Genomic DNA, 11,335 nt, shown 5'->3' on the forward strand with positions numbered 1-11,335 from the left:
ATGGGAAATTTTAGCAAGGAAATGGCCTCAGAAATCTAGCTGCTCCCACAATGCAGAGCCAATGATTTCTGTAATCGTCACCCAAATCATAGCAAGGATAAACACTATAATCATGCCTGCTAGGCTTCAAAGCCCAGATGAGCCCTCTTACCTGAAGAGGAGACAAGGGCCACAGCAGCTACCAGCAGCAGGTGTGGCTTCCTCCTGGTGGCTGTCCCCATGGTGGATGTCCGGGCAGAGGTGGGGATCGGAGGAGAAGAGCCTCAGCTCACCTTGGGGACAGCCCAGCTGGAGGCTGAGAAGGACCTGGGGAGGCAGACAGAAAGGAGGGCTCTGAGCCGAGGAGCACCCCTCCCAGCTCCAGGCACATCTGGGTCCGTAAAGCTTTTACCTTGGCCTGGGGAGCTGCCGGAATTGCCCAAGCACTAATTCTCCCCAGGGCCCCAGAGGAAGGGGCTTGGCTATTACCAAGAAGCTCTTCCTGGGGCTGAGTGCCTCCTACTGGTCCCCTGGGAGTCTGGCTCAGCCCTGTACCCCCACCTGCCCCCATTCCAGCCAGCGGGGTGCCGCTTAGGAAGTGAAAGCAGTGATTAATTGGGAGGTAAGAACCCACCTGCCGTCTCGCCCGTCAGCTCTTGAGGCGAGGCCGGAAGAGAACAGGACTCGTGCATGGGTTGGAAGTCAGTAACATCTTCCTCTGGCAGGTGGTCTCAGGGCTGACTTTCCCCCTGCCCCTTCCCCTCAGCTGTCTGGGTGGGGGCTAGTAAGCCCCTCTGGGAGCTGCCTTAAGTCTCCCAGTCTTGTTTTCCTAGCAGTGAGGAGGGGTCTCACTGATTTGTCCACACCCTCTTGCCAGTGGAGTCATGACCTTGGCCCCATTAGCAATGCCCCCAACCAGATGGGTGAAGGGGCCCAGCAGGCTTTCTGGGTCGAAAGAGTTAATGCATCTCCCAGAGGAGCCTCCCTCTTGCACAGAGATGAGCTGAGGCTTGGTTCAATCATTGAGCTCTGGAGAAGAACCTGTTCCCTGTAGCTGCTGAGAGCAAGTCAGACGCCTGTCCCATCAGTCTCAGAGATGGGGCCTTCTCTTGGGAGGTGAGGGCGGGGGCAGAGCCAGCCTCTCCGTTCACTCCCAGTCCCTGGGAGGACTTTCCTAGTTCAGAGGGGAGTGTGGAATGTCAGAGGCCTGCTTTCCAGTTATTGGTTATCAGAGTGAACCTGGGTCACTGGGCTCAGAGCCTCCACAGGGGCCAGCGAGCCCGGCTGCAGATTCTGCTGCTCTGCTCTGCCTGCCCTCTTTGCGGAAACTTAAGAGCAGTGGGAGGGGGTCAGGGCTTGGGGAGAGAGCCTGGCTGGGGGCCCTTTCACCAACTGCCTGCAAGACCCGTCCCATCTCTGGATCTCAGTGTTCTGGCTCTGGTGATGCTCCCAGAATGCAGAGTGGCCAAGGGCTTGGGAATGCTGTCCCCTGGATGGGGACCCGCGTGGAGAAAGAAGGCTGCAGAGGACCTAAGATTGCCTCTCAGGCCTGTGCAGGGGCTGAAGGCCAGTGCAAGCTCAGGATCTGCCCTGTCTCACATCACACTCCATTTTCTCAGGAAGAGAGCTCCCAAACCCTTTCAACCCTCCACATTTGACCACTCCACAACCTTTTCCTGCCTCTTTCACAGCCACAGTTGGCACCCAAAGGAGCCTGGGGGGAGAGAAGGGAGAGTTGTCCCCAGGGCCTGTCAGGAAGGATATGGCCAAGGAAGCCGAGAAGCTGGGTGTTTTGCGGGGGGTAGGGGGCGTTGGAGCAGATGGCACTCCCTCCTCCACCCCGACTGCAGCCTCATATCCACTTCCCATTGACAGGCCGGGTGCCCAGGTGCCACTTCTCCCAAAATACCTGCCCCTCCCTGTCCTTGCCACTCTCAGTTCCAGACTTGAACTCAAGACATTCTGCACTCGCAACCCCTCCAACATTCCCCCAGCACATCCATCTTCACTCTCCTGTAATGAATGCCCTTCCTAGGCAAGGCAGTCTCTCCTGCAAGGCCCTGTCCATGTCTCATCCCTGCCAGGAAGGGCCTAAGATGCCCCTGTCTACGCAAAAAATTCAATTCACTCTGTTCTTGACTACAGCTTTGGTACCCTGCCTGTAGAACTGTGTCCATCTCCATTAGAAGGTTCTGAGCTGCCCAGGGGAGAGATTGTGTTGTGTTCATCTTGGTATTACCTATGCCTAGCAAAGTACCTGGCACATCATAGTTGTTCCTTGTATGTTGCATTTAACTGGTCAAGAACAACTGTGATTATATGCCTCCAGGAGCCAGTGAACACATGCGTGGGCACACATGATGGGGCTCATGCAGATGCTCCTTGACTTACGATGATGGGGTTACATCCCGATAAACCCACTGAAAGTTGGAAATATCGTAAGTTGAAAATCCATTTAATACACCTAATCTACTGAACATCATAGCTTAACCTAGCCCACCTTAAATGTACTCAGAAGGCTGGGCACCGTGGCTCACGCCTGTAATCCCCGCAGTTTGGGAGGCCGAGGGGGGTGGATCACCTGAGGTCAGGAGTTCGAGATCAGCCTGGCCAACATGGTGAAACCCCATCTCTACTAAAAATACAAAAATTTGCTGGGCATGGTGGCAGGTGCCTGTAATCCCAGCTACTCGGGAGGCTGAGGCATGAGAATCACTTGAACTCGGGAGATGGAAGTTGCAGTGAGCCAACATCATGCCATTGCACTGCAGCCTGGGCAACAAGAGCAAAATTCCATTTCAAAAAAAAAAAAATGTACTCAGAACACTTACATTCACCTGCAGTTGGGCAAAGTCACCAAATACAAAGCCTATTTTATAATAACGTGTTAAATATCTCATGTAATGTATTGAATACTGTACTGAAAGTGAAAAACAGAATAGTTGTTGGATACTCGAAGTATGGTTTCCATTGAATGTGTATTGCTTTTGCACCATTGTAAATTTGAAAAATGGTAAGTCAAGCCACTATAAGTCAGGGACAGTCTGTATATACTTGATAGGGTTGACAGGTCTTCCGTGCTTCCTGGGGGCAGCCCCAAGACAAACTCTCTCTCTCTCTGTCTCTGTGACACACACACACACACACACACACACACACTCAGAGCTCTAGGGTCAGCAGGATATCTGGTCAGGGGAAATCACAGACATATGTCTCTGGGTGCTATACAAATACAGGGAGTTATCCTCAGAATAGAGAGGTGTCGGGACCTTCCAGAGTTTGAATCTGATAAACAGGAGTTGTTAATATTGACTTCATCTCTGAACAGCTTCATGAGCTTGGATAGGTTAATGCCCCTTGTGAAGCATCAGTTTTCTCATGTGCAAAGTGGAGATTGTAACATGCACTTTACAGGGTTCTTTGGAGGGTTCCATGAGGTGCTAGAGTGCCCTGCAGTGGTTTTCAAACTGCTGTGAAGTCTTGGGGCTGTTTGGACCTGTCTCAAGGCCACCATGGGAGGCTAGGGAGAGAGCATGGGGCTCCAGACTCCTTCCCCACTCCAGCCAGAACAGCTCCACTTGTATCTGCTTTATATGCAGGACTTTTCTATGAAGTTCCCTTTAAACAAAGGGCTCCATGGCTCCAAAAATTTGGAAAATCACCCCGTTGGCACTGGTGTGCTGCGTCCTGATGCCTGGCACAGAGAAGGTGCTCAATCATCATTTGCTCCCTGCTCTTTGCCAGCCTGTCAGGCCCGGGAGCTCACTGGGGGCAGGGTGCTGGCCTGGGGAGGAGCCTGGGCTCCAGGCACTTGTACTGAATGTGCCAGAGCAAGGCAGAGACAGACAACCAGGGGCTGGAGACTCCGGGATAGCCTTTGAGCAGATTCCTACCCGGAGTCCCTAGCTCCCACAGCAGTGCTGGTGACAGCTGGGTGTGTGTGCCCGTCTGTGTCCCAGTGTGCGTGGATGTAATGCTTGTGGGTATCTGTCTGTTGTGTCTATATGTCCCTGTGTATATGTGTGATATACATATATGTATATGTATATATGTGTATATGTATGTATGTGTCTATGTGTCTGTGTATGATGATGTCCGGTCTTTGTGTGTATGTCTGTGTGTGTGTGTGTGTATCTGTGTGTGTGTGTGTGTGTGTATGTGTGTGTGTGTGTCGGGTGTGAGGACTCAGCCCCTTGCCTTGTTTCCCCGAAACCCACCAGGAGGTTTGCATCATAGAGCCTTCGCCTCCACCTCCAGTAGTCAGAATTGTCTGTTATCTCTATTACCATAAGTAATTACCATGGGTAATCACGAATAATCCAGCCCAGGGATCCTGGGTACCCTCCAGGGATCAAGATGTACAGCCTTAGAGGAGACTGCAGGGGAGGGGCTGGGATCTAGGAGCACCTGGGGTTGCCCTGGGGGAGCACCACAGACCCATCAGCCTGATCAGATGTATATTGAGCTCCATTGTGTGCCACAGCCTTGGGTGAAAACACACACACACACACACACACACACACACAAACACACACACACGCAGAGTCTGGGCTAAAGGCTGGAGCTCCTTGCCTCCCTGAAGGTGAGGCAGTTGGCGTCCAGTCTTGCCCTGCATTCATTTCCATCACAGTGTTTATTGACCATGTGCCAGGCATTGTGCTAAGCACAGGGGAGACAGTAATAAAGTTACGGCCTCTGCAGAGCTCCCCGACCGCCCGAGTGCAGCCTAGAATGCGCTCATGAGTTCACCGATCAGTCATCTCCCCATACCATCTGCCCTATTATGCGTTCTAGAATGCCCAGGATGGAGGAGGCCTTTTTGTCAGGAGCAAGGCTGGAGTGGAGCTATGCCAGGCCCAGAGCTGGCCCTGCGAACCCTGAGCCAGCCAAGCCTCGCCCAGGCCAGCTGCCCTGGTGCAGGGGTGCAGGCACAGACTGGCACAGGCAAGCACAGGCTGTCATCAGCAGGGGCTGGTCCTGCAAGGCACCAGCACATGGGGGAGTGGACTACTGGGGGGTTCAGGGGCACCAGGGGGAGCTGGCTGAATTGTCGGGCCCAGGAAACAAAGGGCCTGGGGGACAGCTGGGGGACAGAAGGCTGTGAGTGGGGCTCCAACACACGACAGGGTTTTCTGGGATAAGGCCCCCCGCATGGAGCCAGTCAGAAAATAAAAGGTACACCCTCCACCCCAGAGTTCTCCCTACTGGGATGCCCAGCTCCTGGCCCTGAATCTGTCTCCCCTTCTCCCCAGTAATGGAGATTGGAGAGCAATGAGAGATTTGGCAACTTCCGATGGATGGTGGTAGCAAAGGGGAGTTCAGAGCCCAGCTGTGGGCAGAGACTAAGTGATTTATTATCAGCCTACAAAGTACTCGAGGAGCCCTTCAGGACCCTGCTTGACCTCTATCCTATAAAACAGCACACTGGTTAACAGGGCAAGCCATTGGGTCAACCTGCCTGCTGCTGTCTAGCTAGTATAACCCTAATAAAACTAACTAGGATAACCCTGGTTATCACAGTCATTACTTAACCTCTCCCAGCCTCACTCTCCCATCTGCAAGAATGGGATGAGAAGGGCAGGACCCGCCCCATGGGACTGCTATGAGGTCAGCACCATCACAGGCTCATAGTGAGTGCTCAGGAAAGATCAGATCTTAGAACTGAGAAATCTCACAGCCATGTGTCCGCAGCCACTGTGCCTGTCTGGCTTACTTCTATATAGTCACAATGTCCAGGCGGCACTCATATGTATTTAGGAGACTGACAAACCCACAATCTCCTGGGCAGGTGCCTCCCTCCTCTTACGCCTCAAAGGTGCAATGGTCATAGGTAAGCACTAGCACAGCACCCCAGACTAGGGCACAAGGACACAGCCCCCATGCCAGAGTTATACCTGGTACAATGTGCTCAGGGGGTCACGCGGCCAGGACAGGCACTCCCAAGCAGGTACTCCTTCTCAACCGCCCTCACCTCCTGCCTGGTGGGATCTAAGATCAGTACCTTTTCCTTTGCCTAAGACAAGAATTGCCTCCTGGGACAGCACCATCATCCTCCAGGAAGGTCTGAACCATCCCCATGCCCCTCTGGTCAGTACAGGGCTCTGTGGTGGCATGGGTGGGGGCGGCTAGGATCTCAGCAGGCCAGGCCAGGCAGCAGCTGGCAGGGGTGGGGTGAAGGATTGTGACTGAGGGGTCTCTGTGGTACCCTGAGCTGGAGACATCCTTAGGGCAGAAATGGGAACATAGGGACCTCCTCAGCCCCAATGGGGACGAGGGGTGTTGTGCAGCCCCGTCCTTCCTTAGTCCCCTCTGTGTGCTGCTCAGCTCTCTCTGCAGGCTCTTCGTGATTGCAGCTGCTTCCCCGAGGCCCAGCCCTGGTGCTGACATGCCCTCTGGGGAGAGCTGTGGCTCCCAGGCTCATGGGTTTGTTTGATCTTCTAGCATTGGGCAGGGGGGAGTCTGGCCCTTGATCTGAGCCTAGAGTCTTTGCCCCTGCAAGAGAGACCTACTCTAACAGAGAGACCCTTTAAAGTAGGGAGTGGACAGAAGAAGAGAGGCTTCCATCCTCCTGGGAAGCTCAGGATCAGAAGCCAGCCACCCCCAGACCTTAGGTTTTCCTACTTGCCTGCCCTGCTCTGTGTGTGGTGTGAGGCAGTGAGTGAGGGCTTTAGAAGGATCCCTTTTTGAGATGCCAGGCATAAGAACAATGGTTTCAACTTGTTTCTGAAAAAGCAAATCAGGAAGAAAATTTCCTCGTGCATTAGCAGAGCAATTTCTGCATGTCCCCCAGCTCTGCTGCGAGGAGGCTCCCCCCAGTTCCTAGACAGCTTCCTCCAGGGTTTAGAGCTTAAGCATGGTGGGGGTGAGGTCCAACCTGCTCCTCCTCTCAAGCTAGTTTCCTTTGGATTTGGGGTCCAGATTAACTTCACCCCTTGGGCAGCACTGCAGGAAGGCTGCCCTCCAGCCAGGCACAGGGTGGGAGAACCCATAGGTCAGGGTGTTCAGGGTGGCAGGCACTGAGAAGATGTGGGCTTGGGCTGGAGGAAACCCAGCAGGTTTGACTAGATGGGTGTGTGTGAGGGGCTGGGGTTGACTTCCCCACCTAAGTAGGGAACTGAATGTCTCATTAGGTAAAAAGGACACTGAGATGCATTTGGGCCTGAGTGTGTCCTGGGATGGGAAGTGTTCAGGTTTTGGATGAGAATATCACACTCCTTGCTTTTGTTTGCATTCTCTTTGGTAAACAAAGAAACATGGGCTAATCTTGTAGCAAGGAATCATCAAACTAAGAAAGGACTTACTCTAGGATGGTTACCGTCAGGATACAGAGCCCACAGAAACTCCCATAAATGTTCCAGGTTAGCAACAGCCCCTGGGTGGTTTGTTTAGATTGGGGTTGTAGTCCTGAAGGATGAGGGGGTGGCCAGCATGCATGAGGGAATGAAAAGGATGTCTGCCTTCTTATGGATTCCTGAGTCACATCCACCTTTTACCATTTGAAAGAGGATTACTAGAAGTTGGAAGAAATTTACAGGGTCAGCCAGCCCAACCTTTGCCTCTAGGCAGGACTCTCTAACCTTGGACCAGACCCCGGTTCTCCACACCATCCTTAGAGTCATCTGAAAGGAGACTGCCCCACCTCCTCATGACTCACCCTTCTAGCCAGGAAGTATCTCCTGCAGTCTAACTTAAGTCCCTCTGGCTTCCCTGGCATATTCTTTGCTCTGGTTCTTCCTCCCCTGCATATCAATCACCTCTTCTCCAACTCCCTGGTTCTGCCCTAGGAATCCCTCCAAAAATACAAATACCACCCACACTCAGGCTTAGAGATTGTCTTTGAAATACGCTTTCTCACCAACGTTTGGCTCAAGGAGGTTTCTGAAGAGGGCACCATGCATCCTCCAAACCACCCCAAATGCGTTGCTTCCCTGGTGGCTTTAGAGGCAGAAAGGATGCCTTGGGGTACACCTGTCTATGTACATGCTCCTAAGGAGTAAGTTTGGTCAGCCAGAGACGAGATGTGCAATCACCCCGTTGAGCACAATTCCTCGGAGGCCCATCCCACATGTGTCTCTATTTGAACAACTGCTGGCAGAGAAGGTGCTGGAATGGAGTTGCATAAGGAGTGGAATCTGGCAGGGGAAATGGTGGCGGGGGGAGGCTGAGGGCTGAAGCCGGTGGAGTACACGCGATGAGAGAAGGGAGTGCGAGGAAAGAAGGAGTAGAGGAAGGGAGGAGAGTAAGAGAGAAAGAGCCAGGAATGAGAGCAGGCTCCTGGAGTCTGAGGCACTCATCTCCATAAGCAGTGTGCCTCTGCTTCCCTCACCACTCATGGTGTGAGCACAGTGGTCTCTGCACCTGTGAGGCAGGTGGACCTTGGGTGACTTTGACATCATCAGGTCAGGGGCCCTTTCCTGTCTGTCTCACCTCCTGCCTCCCTCTTATTCGCTGAGGACTTCCACGGGAGATTAGGAAGGACTCTGACCTTGTGGCAAAAGCCCTGTCCATGGTTCTGCAGCTTGGCTAGAAAGGGGTTAACTGGTGGGCACCCTGGGGAGGGGCTTGGACGCTGCTGTCTTTAAGGGGAGAGCTCCCTTCTCCCAAGGCCAGGAGTGAGGGCACCTGTTGTGACCTCCAGGCCGTCTCCCTGTCCCAGGTGCGATCACAGCAGCCTCTCCCACAGGTGGCCCACCTTTTGCTGCACTCGATCTCCAGTGGCTCATCCGGCCCGTCTGAGTGGGACCAGGAGGTAGAGAGACTCGGAGGCTAAGTGAGCTGAGGCGTCTTTGGCCAGACGGTTGGGAGAGGAGGCCGAAACTGTTGCCCAGACGAGACCAGAACATCACCTGTGCACTGGGTTTCTTGGGCTGTTCCTCCTCCCACCTCCTTCTGAGCAGAGGGAAAAGATGCTGAAACCCACCTTTCTCCAGGGCTGGGGCCATGGCATGCACAACCCCACTCCCTCCTGGCCTCACTGGACCCCCCCCCCCACCCCTAGGACACAGGCTCAACCCCCAGGGGTCTGGGGCTAGAGGGTGCCCAACTCCATCCCCAAGTAGCAGCAGGATTCTCCCCTTCCGTAGGCACTGCCTTCTCCATGCCCCGCTGCTTCCCAGACCTGAGAGACCCTCTTGGAGAAGGTGACAGGATTCAGCTCTGGACACTCACTGGCTAGGGCTGCCCCCCACCTCTAGCCCATTATGTAAGCCCCACGGTGCTGGGCAGAAGGATTGCCCTCTCTTTCCAGAACTCCCCAGCTCTGCCCCTTCCCTTCCCCATACCATTCTGGCCCCAGCCCCTTTCCTTACTGGAAAGCCAAACTTTGTGCAAATCCTTCCCTCCCACCAGTGAGGATGGGGGGAGGGATTTGAGGAGAAGCTAAGGTTGGGAAGGGGAAGGGAAGGAAAGGAATTTCAGCCCGGTAGCCCCAGCCTCTCGCCCTTTGGGATGTGACTGGCCTCAGGACTCTCCTCCTTGAGTCCCAGTTCCTGGACAGGCCTTTGCCCAAACTTGTGCTCCACTCTCCCCTCTCTCTTCCACAGCCTCCCTCTCCATCCAACTGAAGCAAGACTTTGCAAAGAGGTCACCCTGCAGAGGTAGACCCTGGGTGACCTCAAAACTGGGGACTCCGGCTCAATTCCATGCAGGGACTTCTGGGGCAGGCCAGGGCCCAGGGCCTGGCCGTATGGACTGGTCCTGTCCTGGACCGGGTGCCCAGGGCCGGCTCAGGAGAAACTGCCCTCTCCACAGGCAGCTGCCACTGCCCGCTGGCCAACTGGAATTCCTGGACACACTCCTGGGGTCCAGCTTTTCGGCCAGGCTCGGCCTGAGAGAGCCCTGCGGGATGCCGCCCACGTAGACAGGGCGGAGGGGAGCCCCAGCACCCACCGTGGGGCTGAGGGGAGAAGTCAGAACGGCCCCAGCCTGCCAGTGTTCCTGTCCCTGTTCCCTCCCAAGTTACAAGGGGGATATTTACAGGAACTGAGCCGGGAGCCCCGGCCCATAACAGCACGCAGGGAAGCCCCTGGGTTGGAGGAGACAAAAGCGGTTGGCACCTACCTGGGGCGAGAGAAGGGTGTTGGCTGGGGCAGGTGGATGCTGCCCGAGTCGGTGAGCCGGGGCCGGCCGGGCCGCCAGCCCCTGGGCCGCTCTCCTTTGGGCCCTGGCGGCCTCAGCCGCTCGCTGTCCGGGTGCGGCGGCGGCCGCGGCGGCGGTGGCGGGTGAGGGCGCGTGTGTGTGAGCGCGCCCGGAGCCACTGCAGCATCTCTGCATCAAGATGTGCTCCTCCCTCTCCCAGGCTCCGCTCACTGGCTGGCTCCGGTCCTCAGCCAACGCTCGGGGGCCCTGGAGATGGCTTCCTTCTGCCCCCCTCCCACCCCCCTTCCGTCCCCACCCTCCTGGCTTTACCTCATTTGCTGTCATTTAAGGACCAGGGAGCGAGCCCAGCGCGCGTCTTCCATAATGCATGGGCGGCTCATGGACAGGCCGCGGGGCGCTGTCTGGCCCGCCTGCCCTCCCGATCCTGCCCAGCCCCACTTCTAGTCCCCCTGCCCAGGGCTGAAGGGGCAGGAGAGGGGCGGGGTGAAGAGGGAAAAGAAAGTGGCTCTTACTCCTCAAACCCTGGAGACCCATGGAGCCAAAACTCCTGGTTTCCCCAGAAATCCCCTATCCGAGGAAGAGATCCAAATCAGAAATCCCAGCTTGCTGTGTGGGGCAAGTGGCAGGGAGGGGCTGTCTCTGTTGCCCGGTCCACCCCATGTTCCTCTTTATTGTTTCCCTTGTTCAAAAGTAGTTTGAGCTTTTTGTCAAAATATCTAAATATTAGAGGATATTTAAAAATACATAGTGAAAGTCCCTCAACCACTACTCTTAATAAATCTAAGTACATGCCTCCAGGTTTATTATTTTCGTGTATACAATTACATGGGTTAGTAGGGTTATTTCACACAAATGTGATTACATAAAACAGTAGGATTGGCCAAAGACTTTTAACTGTGTAACTGATCTTGGACACTTTTGCGCATCAGTACGTTTGGATCCAATCCCATTTTTAAGCAACCAGCAGTGTGATGTCATGAAAAGCTCCCTGGATTAGGGGTCTGGGTGTCTGAAGCGTACTCTGGGCTCCACAACCGACTGGCTGTGTGTGCTTGGCTAGGTGCCCTGCCCTCTCTGAGCCTCGCTGGTACCTGAAGGGATTAAAGATGGACACAGTCCTGCCAGCTCTGAGATTCTAAGTGCTCACCCTTGTCAGCGATGCCTTTCTCCTGCCCTGCTCCTGTCACGTGGGGGAGTGCCCAGGAAGGCTGTGGCCCGGAGGCGGAGGGACCAGCCATCTGCAGCACCAGTCGGCTCT

General features: G+C 54.8%; 1 protein-coding gene across 2 annotated transcripts in view; it reads right to left on the reverse strand.

The window, feature by feature from the left end:
• The window catches only part of CNTN2 (contactin 2), a 34,859-nt gene extending 24,532 nt beyond the window's left edge, over window positions 1-10,327 (reverse strand). The window contains exons 1-2 of one of the 2 annotated variants that reach the window (XM_004028238.5): window positions 10,039-10,327; window positions 152-306 (exon numbers count right to left, since the gene is read on the reverse strand). In XM_004028238.5, the coding sequence (XP_004028287.3) occupies window positions 152-221 (70 nt within the window). In that variant the 5' untranslated portion in view covers window positions 222-306; window positions 10,039-10,327. Of the gene's footprint in view, window positions 1-151; window positions 307-8,671; window positions 8,768-10,038 lie in introns of those variants that run through there. The other variant, XM_055369331.2, reaches the window with a different exon arrangement.
• Window positions 10,328-11,335: the final 1,008 nt, after the last annotated feature.

This window comes from Gorilla gorilla, chromosome 1 (genome assembly GCF_029281585.2).
Source record: "Gorilla gorilla gorilla isolate KB3781 chromosome 1, NHGRI_mGorGor1-v2.1_pri, whole genome shotgun sequence".
NCBI classification, from domain to species: domain Eukaryota; kingdom Metazoa; phylum Chordata; class Mammalia; order Primates; family Hominidae; genus Gorilla; species Gorilla gorilla.